At 35.7% G+C, this 19,408-nt stretch overlaps 1 protein-coding gene across 2 annotated transcripts in view; it reads left to right on the top strand.

Annotated features, from left to right (window-relative positions):
• The window catches only part of Gabrg2 (gamma-aminobutyric acid type A receptor subunit gamma2), a 96,851-nt gene extending 78,374 nt beyond the window's left edge, over positions 1 to 18,477 (top strand). The window contains exons 7-10 of one of the 2 annotated variants that reach the window (XM_074057712.1): positions 6,094 to 6,246; positions 12,353 to 12,558; positions 14,705 to 14,728; positions 16,081 to 18,477. In XM_074057712.1, coding sequence (XP_073913813.1) covers positions 6,094 to 6,246; positions 12,353 to 12,558; positions 14,705 to 14,728; positions 16,081 to 16,356 — 659 coding nt within the window. In that variant the 3' untranslated portion in view covers positions 16,357 to 18,477. The remainder of the gene's footprint in view (positions 1 to 6,093; positions 6,247 to 12,352; positions 12,559 to 14,704; positions 14,729 to 16,080) is intronic. The other variant, XM_074057713.1, reaches the window with a different exon arrangement.
• The last annotated feature ends 931 nt before the right edge of the window (positions 18,478 to 19,408 follow it).

The raw sequence follows: 19,408 nt of genomic DNA on the forward strand, positions 1-19,408 counted from the left end.
TGGGTGTGCTAGCACTGGTGTCTTGAGTGTAGGATGATCAGAAGGTTGTAATAAATAAAAAGGGTAAAGAGATTATTTAAGAATCTAGGAAGGAGATGAAGCAGGTAAGAACAATGATAGAAAAGTCATAAAAAACATAAAGTTAATATAATTAACTTACTTAATATGAAGAAAATAACCAGCGAGAAAGACCTAGGTAATAGATAACTTTGATGTCAGACTAAGGATTCGATCCTTCTTTGAAAAGGAATATTGATCTATTTCAGTTCAGTGAGGATTGTCATTAATCAAAAATTTCAGAAACATAAGATAGACATTGGTGGTTCATGCCTGCAGTCCTAGCTACTTGGGAGACTGATAGGGGGAAGATTGTGGTTTAAGGCCAATCCAGGCAAAACAGTTAGTGAGACCCCATCTCAGCCAATAAAAATCTGGGCATGGTGGCAGATGCCTGTTGTCCAAGATACATGGGAAATGTAAAGAGAATGATCAAGATCCAAGCCAACACTATTAAAAAAATAGTGGGGGGATGTGGGGGTGGGTGAGATTCAAGTGTTAGAGCACCTTTCTAGCAAGCACAAGACTTGGAGTTCAAACCCCAATAGTAATATAAAAAATATTAAATAAAATATTTCAGAAATGTGACTGCCAGAAACTTTTATTGTGGTGTGTAGGATAAATTAGCACCTATTTGTTTTATTAGAGCCCTTATTCCATCATGTAGTAAAGACATATTGACATGTCTTTCATAGCCTGAGGACTCCTTGAAGGTAAAGGCTACAGCTTAGCTCAGTGTTTTTCACATCCCTTGACCTCAGAGGACCCAGCTGTGAGGACATTGAATGTATTCCAGAATAGCTAATGAGGGACTCAGCCACTGCTGGGAGTGGTCGGTAGGTGATGGAAGAGAGAAATCAGCAACTGATTACCTTGGAGGGCTTCTGACCCCAGCACTCTTCTAGATTGCCTAAAATCTGGGACTGGTGATTTTGCCCAAGAATTAGGAATTCTTCTCACGTTTCTGGGCACACAGCCAACCTTGAAAACACCTTGGTGCCAAGTGAAAGGCAGTATTTGAAAACCAATTATTTTTCTACAGTGTGGGTCTTAGAATTTTAGAAGTAAAATATATTTTTCATGTACTTTCAGATTGCCTTCCATAAAGTTTGCAAGACAAACCCCCCAACAGTGTGCAGCTCTGCTCTTTGTTCATATTTTCTTAGTGCTGGATGTGATCAATCAGTTTATTTGTTCCCAATCTGATAGGCTGAAGGTGAAATACCATTACTTTACTCGGCATTTCACTGCTCACTACTAAAGTGGAGAATGTTTTCATATATTTAGTTTTATGAATTAGCTATTCTTTTCTCAGTTTAGTTAAAAATTTAGAGGTTGAGCATGGTGACCCAAACCTATAATCTCAGATTTGGGATGCAGAAGAGGAGGAATATGAGTTCAAGGCCAGCCAGGGCTATGTACATTGTCTCAAACAAACACACGAACAAAATTCATAGGTTTCTTTTCTCAGTATCTATTGTGGATTCTTTAGTAATATTAGCTTTGGTTTCTTATTTATTTTGGCAATATATCCAAGTGTGGCATTTTGCCTTTTAAAACTAGTTGTAGAATTCTTTATAATGAGTTTAAGTTTTATACAGTAAACCTGTAATTTTTCCTTTATGCCCTTTAGGTTTTATGCTATGCTTGTAAAGCTTTTTCTACACTAGATTATATGGATATGCTATATATTTTTGGTACAATATTTGTATTCACTTATGAATTTGTATCTTTGATCCACCTTAAATTTATTTTGTGTGTTCATGTGAGGTAAACATTTAATTTCAGAAAACAATTTCCTTTAGTGAAAATCGGCCCATCAACTATCCTGCTTATCTGTGATCTAAATCAGCCTCCTGGAATTATGATTCAGATTCAAGATTCTAATGTGGACTGGTAGAGGATAGGTCGAAGTCATTCTCTCTCGCTCTCTCTCTCTGTTTCTCTCTTTCGTTTTAGAGAGAGACTTTGTTAGAATCAGTTGTAAGATCCCATAGGCTATTGTCTCCATGTTACCTAATCTTGGGTTTATGCATGAGAGGGATTAAAATATTTGCTGACTCAAATGAGAAAGGAATGTGGAGCTTAACACTTTTAATGCCCTTCACAGTTAAAGTAGGAGAATAAGATACACCCTATTCAACTTTATTTAAGTGGAGGAAGATCATGAGAGAGGAACAAGGTGAAAACAAGTTTGAGGCTTAGTTTTGTTCACCACCATGGCAAAAGTATTCAGGATGTTTTAACACAACATCTGCAAATCATTCAGCCCGGTATCTGGATATTGTATGCCCTTGTAACTGCTAACAGAAAATAATTATTCAATGCAGGTAAAGATACTCTAAGATGAAATCATTAAGGTTTTGAGAGGAGATGGCTTCATGTATGAAAGAAGAACCTGAACATCTAGTGAATACTGAATTTTAATGCTCTCATATGATTTTTTAACACTACAGCTAAAAAAGAGAGCCTTATTTTTCACTGACATTGATAGTTGCTTCCTAAAACTAGATATAAGCCTATAAAAAATAAGGAAAAAGATGAATATTTGTGTTTATTTCAAATTGTAGATCCCATATCCCTAATCATTGTCTATCTGTACATGCTAAGTAAAAGCAGAGAAAAAAACAATTTATGAAATGCTATGACTTTAATATATGGTAGGATAAATCAATGGGGAGAATAAGTTTGAAGTGGCTGAAATAACCACCTTTGACTTGTTTGGCATTTAAATCTTTTGGGCTTGAGGAATCACTGATGCACCACTTTAAGGGGATTTGATTTTATAGGTTCCTTAGTCCAAGAGTTTTTAAGCATACAAATAGGGACTTGGCCTTGAAGATAAGACAGACATTCAGCTGTCACTGAAGCTGCTTTGCTTTTAAATGGCTTGTTCCCAAATTTTAATCTGTAATCCACTGCTAGAAAAGCTTTAGATTTGCAGACAGAGATGAAGGATGCTCAGGAGCTATTACCTTATAATAGAAATTGATAAGTGAGTAGACTATGGAAGTTTAGACCCTAATCTGAAGGGAAAAGGAGAATTGGATTGAGATAATTATCTTGCTAATACTGGACAAAACTTACATTCACCTCTAAAGAGTCAGATCCTTAATGTGAAAGAACAGATTCTTATTCACTTACATGATAAGTAAAAAGAAGTTACCAAAATTGTGAGGCTTTATTAAAATATTATAATTTTTTGTAAATTTTAATTTAAATACATTTAAAATGTAGCAAAACCTCAAGGATGAGAAAAATAGGCAAAAGCCCCCCTGAATATTATTATTTTAAAAGAAAACTTATCTTTCTGTTTACCACACTGAAGAGTTTACATTTGCCTCCAATACTAGGATCAAAGAAATGAGAAAGAAAAAGATGGACATTAATAGAGGTCATCTCAAATAAAACTTTTTTACTCCTCACGCACAGCCTATGTCTATTATATTTGAAGTTGGGACAGAAGTAGGGATCAAATTAATTTGTGAAATGCTATGACTTTAAATAGCTATATGTTCAGATAAATTAACACAGAAAACTATACTCTCAAGGACTTAGCAAAATCTAATTATCATTAATATTCAAGTCTTTAGGCATAATCATTAAGTAATTTCTGCTTATTTACCACTATAAGGAAACTGATATCCCACTGGAAGCCTAATGATTTCCTCAGTACCTTGTGATGTTTACTGAGTCAACCAGGTTTAACTTAGACAAGCAATAGCATATGAATCTACCAAAAGGCCGTGCTAAGAGGCATTCAAAACCCTACAGAGGAGACACTGCAGGGGTAGGAAGAGAGTCCACAGTCCCTAAAAGTGTATCCAGTGAAGCTTCAAAGAGTACAACTCCCTGTGCAGTTATCCTTATCTCAACTAGCAAAAACCCTTGGTCCTTCCTATTATTGCTTATACTCTCTCTTCAACAAAATTAGAGATAAGGGAAAAATAGTTTCAGCCTGGTAGTGAAGGGGGGAGGGGGAGAGGAAGAGGGCCAAGGGGTCAGGGAGGGGGTCGGGGGGGAAGCGGGAGAAATGACCCAAACAATCGGGAAACATTTGTTGGGAAACATTTGTTTCCCAATTGTTTGGGAAAAGCTTGAGCATGACAAAAGTGTGGACTGAGCAGGAACACCTGCTACGTCAGTCTTCTCTGCATGAGGCTTCTTACCATGGCATCTTATTTTCAAATCACATTAAATCAGACAAATGAGTAAAGAAATACAGACACAAAGCCAAGTAATTATGTATGTATTTGAGAGCAAAATATAACATAGTAAGGTAAAAAGAAACATGATTTTTAAAAGTGGTCCCATACATTCATCCCATTGTTAGTACAGTCTTTGAAACTGACATTCTCTGAGAATATAAAGCATAGATATGTAGCAACTAAGATATGACTCCACAATATATTTTGCAATTTAAACAATTAAAATGCTTTAAAATTTGACTTAGAATTGCAGGATGGAACTGGAATTTTAAAAGTAATATGTATAATGTTTTAAAAATAAGAGACTTAAATTACTCTTCTGCATAGCTATATGGATATTCATTGATTTCTTAGTACTTTTTACTAATATATTCCCTGGGCCATTTACATAAATTTATTTCTAACCCAAATGCTTCCAAATGTAATTTTTGAACTTGTTTTTATTTTCTTTATATTTCAAATGTATAAATGCATCCACTCATTTGTTCACTTATCCAACAAATGTTACAAAATGCTTATTTGCAGTCAAGCAGGAGTACTAAGTACTCCTTGTGCAATAGTGGGTGGAAATGAGCACTGTTCATGACTCATGTAGGTAAAGTCTACTAGGGGAAAACAGATATTACAAAAATCTCCACACAAGTGAATGAACAATTACAAGGTAAAGTAATGTAATGAAAAAAAAACATGATTCAGAAAAAACATGAGGAAAATGTCTCATCACAGGTATATGACTATGAATTCAGAATAAAGTGTCCAGTTATTAGAGTCAAGCACCAGAATATTCCCTATTAGTTTATATAGAGAAATGCCCTAAACAAGATAGGAAATCATTACAAAATTTAGAATGCACTGTAGATAGGATAGGCCTAGTGTAGAAACTTTGACCCCAATATCCCATCCAACAAAAAACCACATCTGTTGGTGTTAAGTGTGAAGAGAAGACATGATCAAGAATCATTTAAAGGAAGAAAATATGGCCAAATATCCTCAAAAATGTTTCTTTCCATGTAGTGATTACATCATTTCTAAAAGAAGTAGAATTTAGTTCAGAGTAGGTTTTGGTTTTGGTTTTGGTTTTGTTCTTGTTTTTAAACCACGTGGATCGAAGAGAATTTTCAATATGGCCCTCATATAAAACTCTGTATTTATTTATGTATTTATTTAAATTTTTTATGTGCAAATTTTGGAAGTTTTTATTTCAAAGAAGATGGAAAAATGAAACAATGTTAGAATGTTATTTAAATATTTAAATGAAGAAAATGTGGAGTCTACTTTTTTTTCTCCCAAATTCCAAACAAAAAGAGAGGGGAACTAAGCATTCTAGAATTGCTCATGATTTTCCCATTTACTGGTCATTACTTGTCCTATTTCAGGATCCCAGGGTTTGTGACAATTATGGTTCCTGTAATGTTTATGTTCTGAATCATTGTGAATAATGGCATAATGCTAGAGTAATTCACTTTATTCTCTGGAATTGTAATGCATTAATAACATCTGCTAGTACTTACCTTTAAAAGACTTCCCAAAGTGTAGCAAGTTGAGAAACAGAAGTTCACACTAGCAGTAAGAATATGGTTTTAATTTTGAATGAAAATGATAGAGAAATTCCCCAGGCACCAGTGGCTCACATTTGCAATCCTAGCTATTCAGGAGGCAGACATCAGGAAGATCACAGTTCAAAGCCAGCCCGGGAACTATTTTCCTGGGCTGACTTTAAAACTCTCAATTTAAATGCATGTTCAAGAGAGTTGAATACATGCTTGTTTTTAAATGCTCCCCAGGTTTTGATAAGAGCTTATATGATGCTACCTTTTTTTTCTTCTAGGAGACTATGTGGTCATGTGTGTCTACTTTGATCTGAGCAGAAGAATGGGGTACTTCACCATCCAGACATACATCCCCTGTACACTAATTGTTGTCCTATCCTGGGTATCTTTCTGGATCAATAAGGATGCTGTTCCTGCCAGAACATCTTTAGGTGAGACACATTTCTTTATTTGTGGTGTTCCGAGATAAGCACCAAGTACAATCTTCATTTTCCCTTCTGAGGTGAATTGCTCTAAATTCAGTCAGAAATCAATTACACAGGAATATGTTTGTTTTACATTAAAGAAAACTAGTTTGTTTTTAAAGTATGTAGTTTCCTAATTCTATAGTTCTGTCTTTCTTAATTACCTCAATAAGTTTTCTTTATTATATTGTCATAATAAATTTTAAAAATCCTTTAATTTCAACAGAATTGTGTTTTGGGTTGCCTGGGAGCAACCTTGTGCCGGGTTGGAGCTGCTGAATATATTTAGACTTTCCCAGTTCGATGTTTAGGGATGTCACATAGGTAATTTGGAATGAGCCAAGGTGAAAGTATTAACAATATGAGAAAGGCAAACACTGTAAATTAGGGGCTTCTGTTTTCTAGAGACAATTTTTACACATCTCCCTGCATGCAACTTACTGTTGATTGATTCCCAGAAGCATAAATATTATGATATTTGAAGAAATTAAATTTTATAGAAGTGCCATCAAAAGCATTGATTTTGGAAAACAGATTCACCTGTGAAACTTTGGGAGCAAAATTATTTTTAAGATTATTTGTATTTGGCTCAGTCTGTTATGCACAGTGATATGGCAATACTTGTCTTAGGTTTTCACATCTTTGTCTTCCCTTGAGGGAAAAGACTACATAGACTTACATAGACCAAAACAAAGCCACAAACTCACAGGAATATTAGACTCTAGGTCCATGGATGAAACATTTATGCTGCATAAAAATTTAAAAGATTTAAGTAAGCATAAAGCAAAGGAAAAATGCATTATAAAACTTTAATTTTTGATGAGCTATGTGATTCTCTAAAACCACTCTACTTGCACACTCCCTGGGAGTTAGCAGTATCTTGTAATAAGTCAGAATTTGGGTTTTGAAGTCAAACTGTTGTGAATTTCCAGCCACACTTATGATATAACTTTTAAATGACCTCTGTCCTCTCTAAATCATGGTCTTCTCAAATGGAAAACACAGAGCATTTCCTATATCTAACACTTAGGTATTAGATTAAATAAAACATGCTATACAAAACACATTGAACAGAGAAAAGCTTCAGAAAAGGTAGCTACTATAGTCATTTTCTGACAAAATGATCTATACTAGGTTATTAAATGGAGGGCATAAGTGATTACTGGAAAAAAGACATCATTTGCATATCTGTCCTCTTCCAAACCTAATTTAGTTTCCCATCTGTTTCAAAATGAAGTTATTTTGATTTTTCCTGCTATGTGCAGTACTTTGTGTTACAAGTCCTGTTCAACAATTCAAATATCTTGTCTAAAGCTACATGCTAAAACTAACTGAAAATACGTTGACCCTAATACTTTAGGATTCTTGTCACTGTGAGTGGAGTGTGCTGCATTACATCCTTATATGTCCTCTCAAATTAGAATGTATCTTTTTTGTCTCTAGTATAGTGCCTGGCACAGGGCTACTACATCAAGGATTATTCAATTAAGGTATATAGTTATGAATAGATGAGACAAAAGGATTGACATATTCTAGCCTACCATCTTCTGCAAAAATATTTTAAGGAAAATATTTTAATTGTCTGATCTCTTGAAGGCTGGACTTTTTCTGGTCAAAATCCCTTTTATGACTACTTACATAGCTCATTTCCACCACTCATTAAATGAATATTCATTAGCAAAAGACCATGTTGGAAGAAGGGATTAAGGGTGAGTTAAGGAATGAAAAAGAAGCTCCTGAAAATAGGAGGTAGGCACTCCTATTTGTTGATAATTTATAATTTAGCCATGCTCAAGATAGCTCCTCTTTCTTTTCTACTCTTTGCAACAACTGCATGTAGAAGTCGCAATGACAATATAACTTATCACATGTTTCAGAGGTGAGCTAAGAATGTAGAGGTGCTGCAAGGTTAAACAACTTGCATAAAGTCACACAGCCATCTGGTAATAGACCTGCACCTTAACTAATGGGACACAGATCCATTCTGGGTGTGAGACCTTGCTGACAGCTAGTGAGAATCCAAACTAAGCCAGTGTCACTATTTTAATGCTATTGTCTCACTCATTTCTCTAGATTAGTGCCTTTTAATTTAATTGCACATTTATATCAGCAAGAGAAATTTTAAGGTACAGATGACTTAGTCCAGCCCCAAGAGATGCTTATTGAATTTGTCAAGAGCATGGCCTGGAAATTAGGATTTTAAACAACTCCCAGGTGATCCTAATGTGCAGTCACCTTGTAGAATGCTGCTCTACGTTTCATTGAGTTTCATTATCTTTTCCAGTGTTTACAGTTAAGAGTTAAATGAGATGACCTTGAACGCTGCAGACTTTAAGCTTCTTGCCATGGAGCAGTTAGACCCGAGTTTGTTTGATGAGTTATATAAACATACCACACTGCTCAGAGCTAATGCTATTTTCTGAGTATAGACCATCAGAGCATGGCAAATGTCAGTCACTCTGAAGCTTAGACTACTTAGATGTAGCCTGGTGCATAGATAGTAGCTGGTGAGGTTTAATCACACTGCTATGACACTGAAGTAAAAAGATGAAAACACCAATTGGTATTTTTCACCCATGTAGCCTGAGTTGAGATAACATTGCTGAAAACTTACTTCATGCAGAGACGGGAGAAAATGGCTTACCATTTTCATCAAAGCTATAGGTATTTTTCATCAAACCTAGGTAAGAGAAGTCTAATTTCTTTGTTTAGCAAAACTGGTTGTAAAAGTCATGTCAAGCTTTCTTATTGTTGATTGGTGAATCAGGTAAAACCACCACTTCTCAACTTCTGTTCTTTATGTCATAGCTGTTTTCTTTCCTCTGGATGTAGGCAGCACCCTGAAAATATTATAAAACAATTATTCAAGATTACACATTACATGACTGTGATAAACTTCCATGTACCCTTAATGTACCATTTCCATTGGCAAAACAAGTATTGAATTTATGTGTCAGAATTTGTTTGGTTTAAATGATCATATGCCACATTTTCTAAAATGAACTCATCTGTGGTATTACTAAATATAATGACATTTTCCCTTGTAATAGGTCAAGTGAGACGTGAGGTCAAGTTCCCAATTTAGGTTTTAAGCTCTTCACAAAAATATGAGCTGCAGTTAAGTACAATCAAATTTCCAGCATGAATTAATGAGCAGATAGCCTAAGTAAGGGATTTTTTAGTTCAAGAAGTAGATCTCCTTTAAAAACAAATGATACTAATAAGTAACATTATTGAGATTTTACTAAATATTGGCACTGTGTCTTTTAGCTTTCTGTCACTATAACAAATACCTGAGCTAAATCACCTTGAAAGGAGGAAAGGCTTGTTTTGGATCCTAGTTTCAGAGGTTTTAATGCATGCTCTCTGGGCCCTGTTGCTTTGGGTTTAAAGCCACACTATATCGTGGTTTCGCAGTGCATGGCAGAGGAGGGCTGTTCATTTACGGCAGCCAGAAAGACAGAAAGTGAGCTTGGTCCCAATATCCCCTTCAATGGTCCATCCCCAAGGACTTAACTTCCTTCTACTAGATCCCACCTACTGAAGGTTCCCACACCTGCCAATATTGCCAAGCCACGGATCAATCCATTAACACATAGGTCTTTGGAGGACACTCCAAATCCAAACTACACTATACTATTTAATCTTTACAAAAGGCTGGATGAGGTTTCCTACTACTCTCCCATCCTCTACCTGCAGCTGGTAGGTAAGGAACTTGAACCTTCTGAAGGTCTGTCCATGACAAGTTAGAGCATCCCAAGACCCACAACACTTCCCTGTCAGGAATCTGCAATCGCGCCCAACTCTCTTGTGTTTCCTGATACATAGTATTCAAGTACTTTCATGGAAATAAAATGGCATGACTCAGAGTATAGCATTTGAAGTCATAGTCTACGTTTGTAGTTCACCTATATCACTTTCTAGCCTGGACAAGTTTTTTTTTTTTTTTTTTTTAATTCTTGTTCAGTGTTTTTCACTGTGAAATAAAAGGATAATAGACACAGGAGGTATCACAGGGTCACTGTGAGGATTTTGTTGGATAATATTAAAACACAGTACCTGACTGAAGGAGTGAAACAGTTTCCTACAAATCATAAATATGGAATCCTATTCTCAAGAATAGATTGAGCCTCTTTGATCTTTTATATATATATAGTATTCACATTTTCTTTCCACAAATATTTATTGAGTCTCACCACTCTGTTCAATTCTGAGGTTACAATGATCATTGAGACAGATGTCTGTTGTTACAGAACATATAGAATTCAAAAGGAGATGGATTTTTCAATAGTCAGTGGCAGCAGAATGCAAGGGCTGTGATATTTATAACTCTAGTTCCTCCATCACTCCTCCCTCTACCAAAGCTCTTTCCTGTGAAGTTGTTTCAGCCAACACTGGTTTTCCCCTCTGTGGGATTTCATAAAACCATATGTACTTGAGAAACTTTGATGTTACCATATGAGTAACATGTGACCCAAGAGAGTCACATGTTCTTGGAAACACCACTAAACTCTTTAAAAATAGTCCTGACAAATAAAAACATAACAGATCAGGAAGAAATGTGACAATTTTTATCTTTTCTTAACTATTCCTCAAGTGTTTTGGCTCGTTCAGTCACCTTCTGGGCACACCATACCAGTAATCCACATCATAGATGCTTGTTTCTCTTTTCCTTTACGACTCTGCTATTCTACTCTGCATTTTCCTTCCCTTGTGCTCCCCAAATTTCCATGGCTGACTCATTTAATGTACTTTCTGCATCTCCATTTGAGTTAGGGGGCTGTGATTGCCTCCTAGGCAGTAGTCAATAGTAATAGGTCAACAGTAATAGTTACTTCGTACCGCTATCTTTTTTGCTTTTGTTTTTGAGATAGGGTCTCCCTACGTAGCCCATGCTGGCCTCAAATACATGATCTCTTGCCTCTACCTCCTCAGTGATGGGATTATATGTGTGCATCACCACACTCAGTCATGACATTAAATGACATTTGTAGATTTTTTTCTCATGAGAAGTACGTCACAAAACTGGAGATGGTAAAAGTGTAGAGCTACTTCTTTTTAGTAGAGAATGAGTTCACTACAAGAAATGCAGAATTACAGTCATAGAATTATAAGGTAAGGTGACCATTTAAAGACTTAGCTCAAAATTGAAGCCTAGACAGTTAAGGTGACTAAGTTCCCATAGCAAGAGCTGGAACTTATTCGAATGGTGAATCCATATTACCTGCATTACATTCAGCATAGCTTTTATAGAACCTCTGACCCTTCGGTGGCTGATACAAGCAAGTTGTCTTAATTTTGTTGCCTGTCATGAAACAGCCATTGGGGAGGACTAGTCTGCTTGGTCACTACTGAACAATGAGGAAAAGAAGGGTTTTGAAATTAGTAGTACAATTCCTGTGTTCAACTCCTTCTTCTGCTATTTTACTAACGGGGGTGTGTGGAGCTGGTCCTTCAGCCTCATCTTTCCAATCTTAAGGACAGTTTTGTAAACCACAATAAAAATATCTTTTGTCAAGATTCAAAGAAATAGTGTGCATTCACTGCTCATGTTAGTGCTTAATGCAAGGACATTTTCAGTTGTTATCTGACTTTTGAGATACTTATTTCATCCTACAAAGAAACATCTATCAGATCATGTCTATCAAAACTCCCACCGCCTCTTTTCAGTACTTTTGAATGATTTGTCATTGCCCCTTAAATAGAACCAATGCTCTGCATTCACTGCATGATATTCAATTCCACCTTGTATCTATTCTACCTTGACTTCCCTGCCCCTGCTCAGATGCCACACTCTAAAATCCATAGATAGAAAAGATTTTCTTTTCTCAGAACCCTCCCCTAACTTATTAATCATCAAAAGGTTGATTTCCTCTTACATTTGAAACTTCACCTTAAATATCAATCCCTCTCTATTTGGGGACAGGACAGTGTGAGTTAATTCCAATTATGCCTCCTTTCCCATTATCGAGAGATTGTTTATCACAAGTCACAAGTATAGTCTCGGTAGCAACTCAGTCACTCACATGATCAAGTGCTATCACATTACCCATTCATTGTGCCTTCTCCTCAGGTATCACCACCGTCCTAACAATGACCACCCTCAGCACTATCGCCCGGAAATCTCTCCCCAAGGTCTCCTATGTCACAGCAATGGACCTCTTTGTATCTGTTTGCTTCATCTTTGTCTTCTCTGCTTTGGTGGAGTATGGGACCCTGCATTATTTTGTCAGCAATCGGAAACCAAGCAAGGACAAAGACAAAAAGAAGAAAAATCCTGTATGTATTATTTCCCATTGGGGCCACTGAAATGTTTATGCAGGAAGACCACCAGGTTTTGGCTGCATTTGGCTTTGTTCCCTTATCTGAATGTTGAGGCTCACCCCATTGGGCTCCACGATGAAAACAATGCATGAATTTTGGTCAGGATATAAAGATCCATTTATGGTCATTAATTACTTGAGAGCCCCCTAAATCTCAAAGTCAGGCTCCTTATGCTAACATATCTACCTGCTGTCTTCGTGTTGTGGGGAGTGAAATCAATACTGAGGAATATAACGGTGTTCTAGATGATTTCCATCTTTCTGCCAAACTTACTATAATAGTTTTAAACTACCAGTGTTATAATTAAAACTTTCACTGGAGCTATACCACTAGAAAGCTACAGGCTCTTGACTTTCCAAGCATTCTCGTACTTTTGCAAATGATCAAGTGTGTGAGAGTGTGAGTGTGTGTGGATGTGTGTGTGGTGTTGCCACCAGAACACTTATATTGATTTCACACATAATGTGTGTCTTTTCATTTTTCAAACAAGTGGTTTACAATTGTTTAGGCAAGTTATTTAGCCTTCCTGTGTCTTTATTTTCTCATAGAGAAAATAAGATTTAATATTATTAAAGATAAATGTCTTATGGGGCTGTTATGAGAAATAAGTATAATGTATATAAACAAACAAACTACAAAATATCACAAAATGCACATGAGAATCTTCTCATTAGTAGTTGGTGATGGTGGTTGATATTGATGATTTAGGCAATGATTAACCTGAATTTCTTTCAGTTTCTATGTGATTTGGGAACAGGTAGGATGACTCTTGCTTGCACTAAAATTTAAATAGAGAGAATAGAATAAGGTAAAAATAAAATGCCTAAAAAATATTTGTTTTTTCTCTGGGTTTGAGGAGCTCATATACCCACCCACAATGTCTGGCTTACAGGAGCTCCGATGAAAGATAAGGTCCATTCCCCTCCAAGACAGGGACAAAAGTAATGTCCCTACTCTCCTGGATTTATAGCCTTCCCTGGTTTTCTGCTCTAAGAATAGTGCCCAGCTACCTGACCCATGGGTTTGGGGACTGAATTATAATGAGGGAATCTAGCTGATTGTAGGTCATTTCCTGATGCATCTTTAGACATCAGTAAAATTCTGCAAATGGCATGTATTTATTTGAATGTAAGACTTTGCATCTGGTAAAGAAAGAAGCATCACTATTCTTGATGATTAATAAAAAAGGAAATGTTTAATTTTAATTTCTCAAATATTTACTATGCTTTATGCAGTCCTTCCTTTTCCTGTTTTGCGTGTCTCTGCCTGTGCATTTTATTCCTATCCTTGTTTTATTTTCCTTGTTGTACTGTTTTCTTCTTTATTCCCTGTCCTTCACTTTCCATTTCATTCTCCTCCAAGATGATGGCTCTATTGACACCCAGCATTATTACCTGACAGGTGTTAAAAAAAAAAAAGGTATGAGGGACAGGCTTTCATTCAACTTCTTTAGAGTCCTTTAGAAAAGCTCTCTGGCTTATCAGCTATGTCACTGCAGAGTGGATTTTGTGATATGGATAGAAATAGTTGGATTCCTTAATCCAGAGTCATGAAAGCAACAAAAGAAAAATTAAAGCAAGAGCAGAAAAGAGATTAAAGAAAATGAGAAAATGAAATTGCCAGAGAATTTTATGCATTTCCCCTTTTAAGCCAATTTGTTAATTTATCAGAACTATTAGGAGCCTGAGTGTTTAATAAGTAGCTGAAATTTTATTTTCCTATATAATGTGCTCTTGGCTCAGGTGTCAAAGACTCACCTTATTAAGGCTTTTTTGATGACAATTAGAAAATCATTCATGATTTTTCTGAACAGGGAAAACAGACAATAAGAAGCCGCCTCACAACTGAACAGCACTGACTTTTGTAGTCAGATATTTAAGATTCCACTAGTAATCACAAAATCCCATTTTCCAATTTTATGTATAACCTTTGCCCTGAGCTCATTATTCTCCTTCTGTGTTTATAATTTCAGTTCATTTTACTTACTGTGTTTTCAAAATGTATTTTTAATTTATCTTATTTTGTTTTCTCTCTTTTTTTCTATTTTTCCTTCTTTTTATTAAAAAAATTGCGATTCTCTTTTCTGTCTACAAACCCAAAGCTTCTTCGGATGTTTTCCTTCAAGGTATAATGTTTTTGGAATGGAAACTCACTGCATGCAACTGCTGAATTTAACTATGAACGCTTCACATGGTTTTTTATTTATTTGTTTATTTATGAATAGACATTTAAGCATTGTCCCAAAGGGTAACACATTCAAGGGGAAAATTCTTTAGTTTTCTAAAGTTGATTCAGCAACTATACACTAACTCACATAGGGTTTGGTCTTACACTAAGCTCACAACTCTGAGGCCTATGAGATGTCACAGGTAATGAAGGCCTCATTGAACAGAAAGCCGAAACTGACCCTTTCTCTGCAGGTGAAAATGGGATCCAGTTTCACCGGCTATATCTACCATGTATGTGCATTTCTAAAACTAAAATTTAAGTCTATAAATTCTAAATCATAAATGGAGTTTTAAAAATTGTCATATAAGCTTATTTTATTTACCTGAAATATGCTTGTGAACAATACTGTCTTTAAAAGACTTTAAACTGAAACTTCCATCCTTTCTTTTTAGCATGCCCACCAGGTCTGCTGGCTTTATTAAATATTGATATGAGATTTCTATTTAATTCTGATAGCTGATTGAGCAGCTCTAGGATTTGTGCTCTTACGATTCTAAAGCTAACTCAGTCAAATTGATATTAAATAAACCCTTTAGATTCACTGAAATTTTAATATTGATCTGGCGACATAGATTAGATTAGCACATGGCTAATGAGTACTAGTTTTTCCTCAATGCTAAAAAGAGACTGACAAGTGGTTATATTCTTTTTCAATCTTTACTCATAAGAATGTAAATATTGATGACATTCTTTAGTTTCAAGCTGGTGAAACATAAACAAAATATTCTCATAAAAATCAAGAAACTATAAAATTTATGTATATTTCTGCATTTTGGATTAACACTAATACATTTGCTCAGTGTAACAGGGCTTCCTATTTGCCTATAAGTAAGCATGATGTAAAACTTGATTTCAAAATCAATGCATTTTTATTTCTCTGTTTCACTCACATGTAATACCATTAAATGGCTTCATGTAACCAACTTCACATCTAATAATTAATACAATAAGATTCCATGTAGTTTTTAAATCGTTAAACTTTGCTTTCTTTTGATGTTCAATATTCTTGCTATAGCAATTAGCTTGAAAATATTATTTTCAGCTGCACTGCTTAAGCTCAAAATTTGAAATCTGCAAATGTGCTCTTTCTAAGTTCAATTTTACCATTGTAGATCATGATGTCATAGCAACTTTCTGAGTATCCATTTTCAGATTCATCATCATATTGGTGACATTGTGGAGAGATAAGTCTCAGATTGCTCAAGGATCATTGACTTTGATCCTTTTCCTTCCCTATCCTTGTCTCAGGCTCCGACCATTGACATCCGCCCACGATCAGCAACCATTCAGATGAACAATGCCACTCACCTTCAAGAGAGGGATGAAGAGTATGGGTACGAGTGTCTGGATGGCAAGGATTGTGCCAGTTTTTTCTGCTGTTTTGAAGATTGTCGAACAGGAGCCTGGAGACATGGGAGGATACATATCCGCATTGCCAAGATGGACTCATATGCTAGAATCTTCTTCCCTACTGCCTTCTGCTTATTCAATCTGGTTTATTGGGTCTCCTATCTTTACCTGTGAAGAGTACAGTTTTTCTTGCTATGGGTCTTATTCACTGAATCTCATGGAAAGAAGATGTCCTTTCTAAGTCCACATAAGTAATCCTGTATGTGGTCACAGTGATCTGAATTTGTTTCTATGTCCTAACCTAAATGATATAATGTCATATTGTATGTGCCCAACTCTCCTTTAATTAGTGTAACTTTGAACTTCAATGTATGCTATGTTTCAAACCTAAAGGCAAAGTAACATTAAAGCAAGAACATTGAAACTAAGAAAGACCCTTTTCAGCTACAGCAACTGAAATAGAGCCAAGGCTTTTATAATTCTGGTATTCATAATACAGTTCCATACAATGGTCCCTATGTTCAGTTGGGTCAAGTTGAGGTAAATTTAAACAAAGTAGAATACCTCCCTCATTTTTGAAGACTCACAATTCACTTTAAATATAAAAGCTTAGACTAGAAATATACTATGCCTTTATCCCAAGATAGGAAAAAAAAGTCCTGCACATCACGTGTACAATGATGTAAATATCTCAATACTGTAGAATGCTTCAAGCTTCATGCATGCATCTCTTTAGAGCCAAAATAAATGGATTGAAGTTATCATCCTAAAGTATTGTCTTTTATTTTGTGTCTTTGGGCTATAAAAGAAAACATGAATGTAATTATAAGGATTTGGTTTGGAATTGGGAGGGAGGAAATTTTACTGGTTTCTCCTTCATGCATGAAGATACAGTTTATTTATGTTTCCTGTATGACAGATTGCTATACTTTAAGTAAAATAAAGGCTGAATAATTGACATTGCCAACACTAAATACAAAGTATAAAGTAATCTTATGTGTGTGCTGCTATATTTCCTTCCTTTTAGGATGATAGTTCTTAATAGAACTTTTTCTCCATCTTGAGATCTGCTTCTAGTGATTGTGAGTGCCTTGTGGGCAGAATCTTTGTCACTTCTTCTTTGGGTCCTCAGCACCTCGCATAGTGCCTGCACATAGTCAGTGCTCAAAAATACAGTTTGAGGTAAATTATCCTCATATGCTTCTGGTGACTCTCCCTATGTGACCTGAAATGAGTGATTCATCTTTTCACATGGGCATTGTCAAATGATGTTTGATCCTGTAGAAATAACTAGAGGATCCAAAGAACTCTGGCTATGATGTTTATCTTCAAAACTTTGTTTTAGGCAGTCTATAATCTTTTTAAAATAGTATCTATGTCCGAAGTTTGTGTGTAGAAATGATTACTTGGACATAGAGTTTTATTATTTTCTAGGCTTGGGTAGGCATCAGTCTTGATCCATTCAAAACACTGTTTGTGAATTTATGACAGGTATGAACAAGATCCATACCTGGCTGCTGCTCAGAATGTAGTATTTTATGTTATTAGAAAAACTGTACTGAAGATTAAACTAAAAACTGAAAGAACAAATGAATGACTTATATGGAGGTCAATGAGCCTTTGACAGTGGCATCATAAGATTGAGTAGGAATCAAACAAAGTGATTGCCTCAGACTTCAAACATGACAGGTTGTGTGCCCTGTCTTCATATGCTCATCCTGAATCCTTATTTTTCTAAAATAGCACCTTTTGTCAGTTGTTCTTTATGGCAATCATTTCTCTAAGTCAGAACTTAGTCATAGGAAATGTAACTTTATAGATTATCTAAAAAGAGTTAAAAAAAAAAAACAGAGAGTGGTTTTGTTAATATAAAACCCTGTAATGTCAACATCAATTCATCTGGATGAATCTTGAAATACATTTAGCTGCCAATTTTACAACCTTTAATATATCAGTACTCTAGTATTTAACCGCAAACAAATGTAAATAGAATAAATTATTTTCTTGTTTTAAATTGTCAAGATACTTAATGTTGACTCTTTGGGAGAGTTGTTGGCAAATTTCAATGGTGAGAAATGTGTTATCATTGTCAACTTGAAATGTGTTCTGTAATGAGGACACTAAAAAAAGCTAGTTCCCAATGTGTGCACAGTATTGATAATATGAATATATATTCATTATATAATCTACTTCTTAATTATCGGCTGCTCCCTGTCTATGTATTTGAAAACCTTTTCACAAAGAGAATTGCCTAACATGTGGACTTTTACAATAAAAATGCTCTATTCTAATCCATGGTGGCATCTCACTGGTCTGGTTGCATTGTTTTTCTTAAGGACTATCAACCTCTTTCCTGTCTCATTCTCATACATTCCCTTCCACTAAGCTTTATGTGTTAGCCTTCTGTCCATGTTTCACATAGCAATTGTCTTCACTTCAAAAGAACTAAGATGGGTGTTTGAAGTTAGAGTGAAGAAGGAAGGCAGAAATGTTAATGAAATTAATAAAAACTCAAGCCTTCTACCCTCAAAGTCATTTGAAGTGCTTAAGAATTTGGACTCTGATGTCACAAAGAATTGGGATTCCAAATTTACCATTCACTTCCTCTTTTTGTCAGTTGCCAACTCAGACTTTAAACATCTCCATTTTGCCAGCCAAAAGTTAGTATAATGTAGTGACAGACAAAAACAGTGTTTCCTATGCAACGAGTCTCCTTCCACACCAACCAAGTCAGCCACCTGAAAGAATCAAGCAGTAACCACATGTGCCTGAAGGTGATACTATGACATAATGCTTTATTTTTAAGCGGGATCTGCATTGGAACTCTTGTTTTAAACTATACGTTGGAAATCCAGGTCTCTTGTTGGGAAAAAAAATCCTACACATCATATTAGTTGAGTTTAAGGCCCAAATAACCCCAAAGAATTGCACTAGAAAATTTAAAAACACAGAGACTGGATTAGCCTGCTCCAGAGACAGTGTCATATTTTCTTGAAGCTCTTTAAAATTCTCCAAGGAAGAAAGTAATACAATCCTTCCCTAACAGAGCTGCCCTATCCTTCCTCTGCCTGTCATTCTCTTGGCCTCTTGTGGCTTTCTGCATTCAATTTAAACATCTATTTCTCACCTCCCTGATATGTAACCTTTTCACCTGGGTCTTGTCTGTTGTCTGACTCAGGGCCTTATCTTTAGTCCAGTGCCTATTCATCATATAGCCTGCATCCTT

This window comes from Castor canadensis, chromosome 16 (genome assembly GCF_047511655.1).
Source record: "Castor canadensis chromosome 16, mCasCan1.hap1v2, whole genome shotgun sequence".
In the NCBI taxonomy this organism is placed as follows: domain Eukaryota; kingdom Metazoa; phylum Chordata; class Mammalia; order Rodentia; family Castoridae; genus Castor; species Castor canadensis.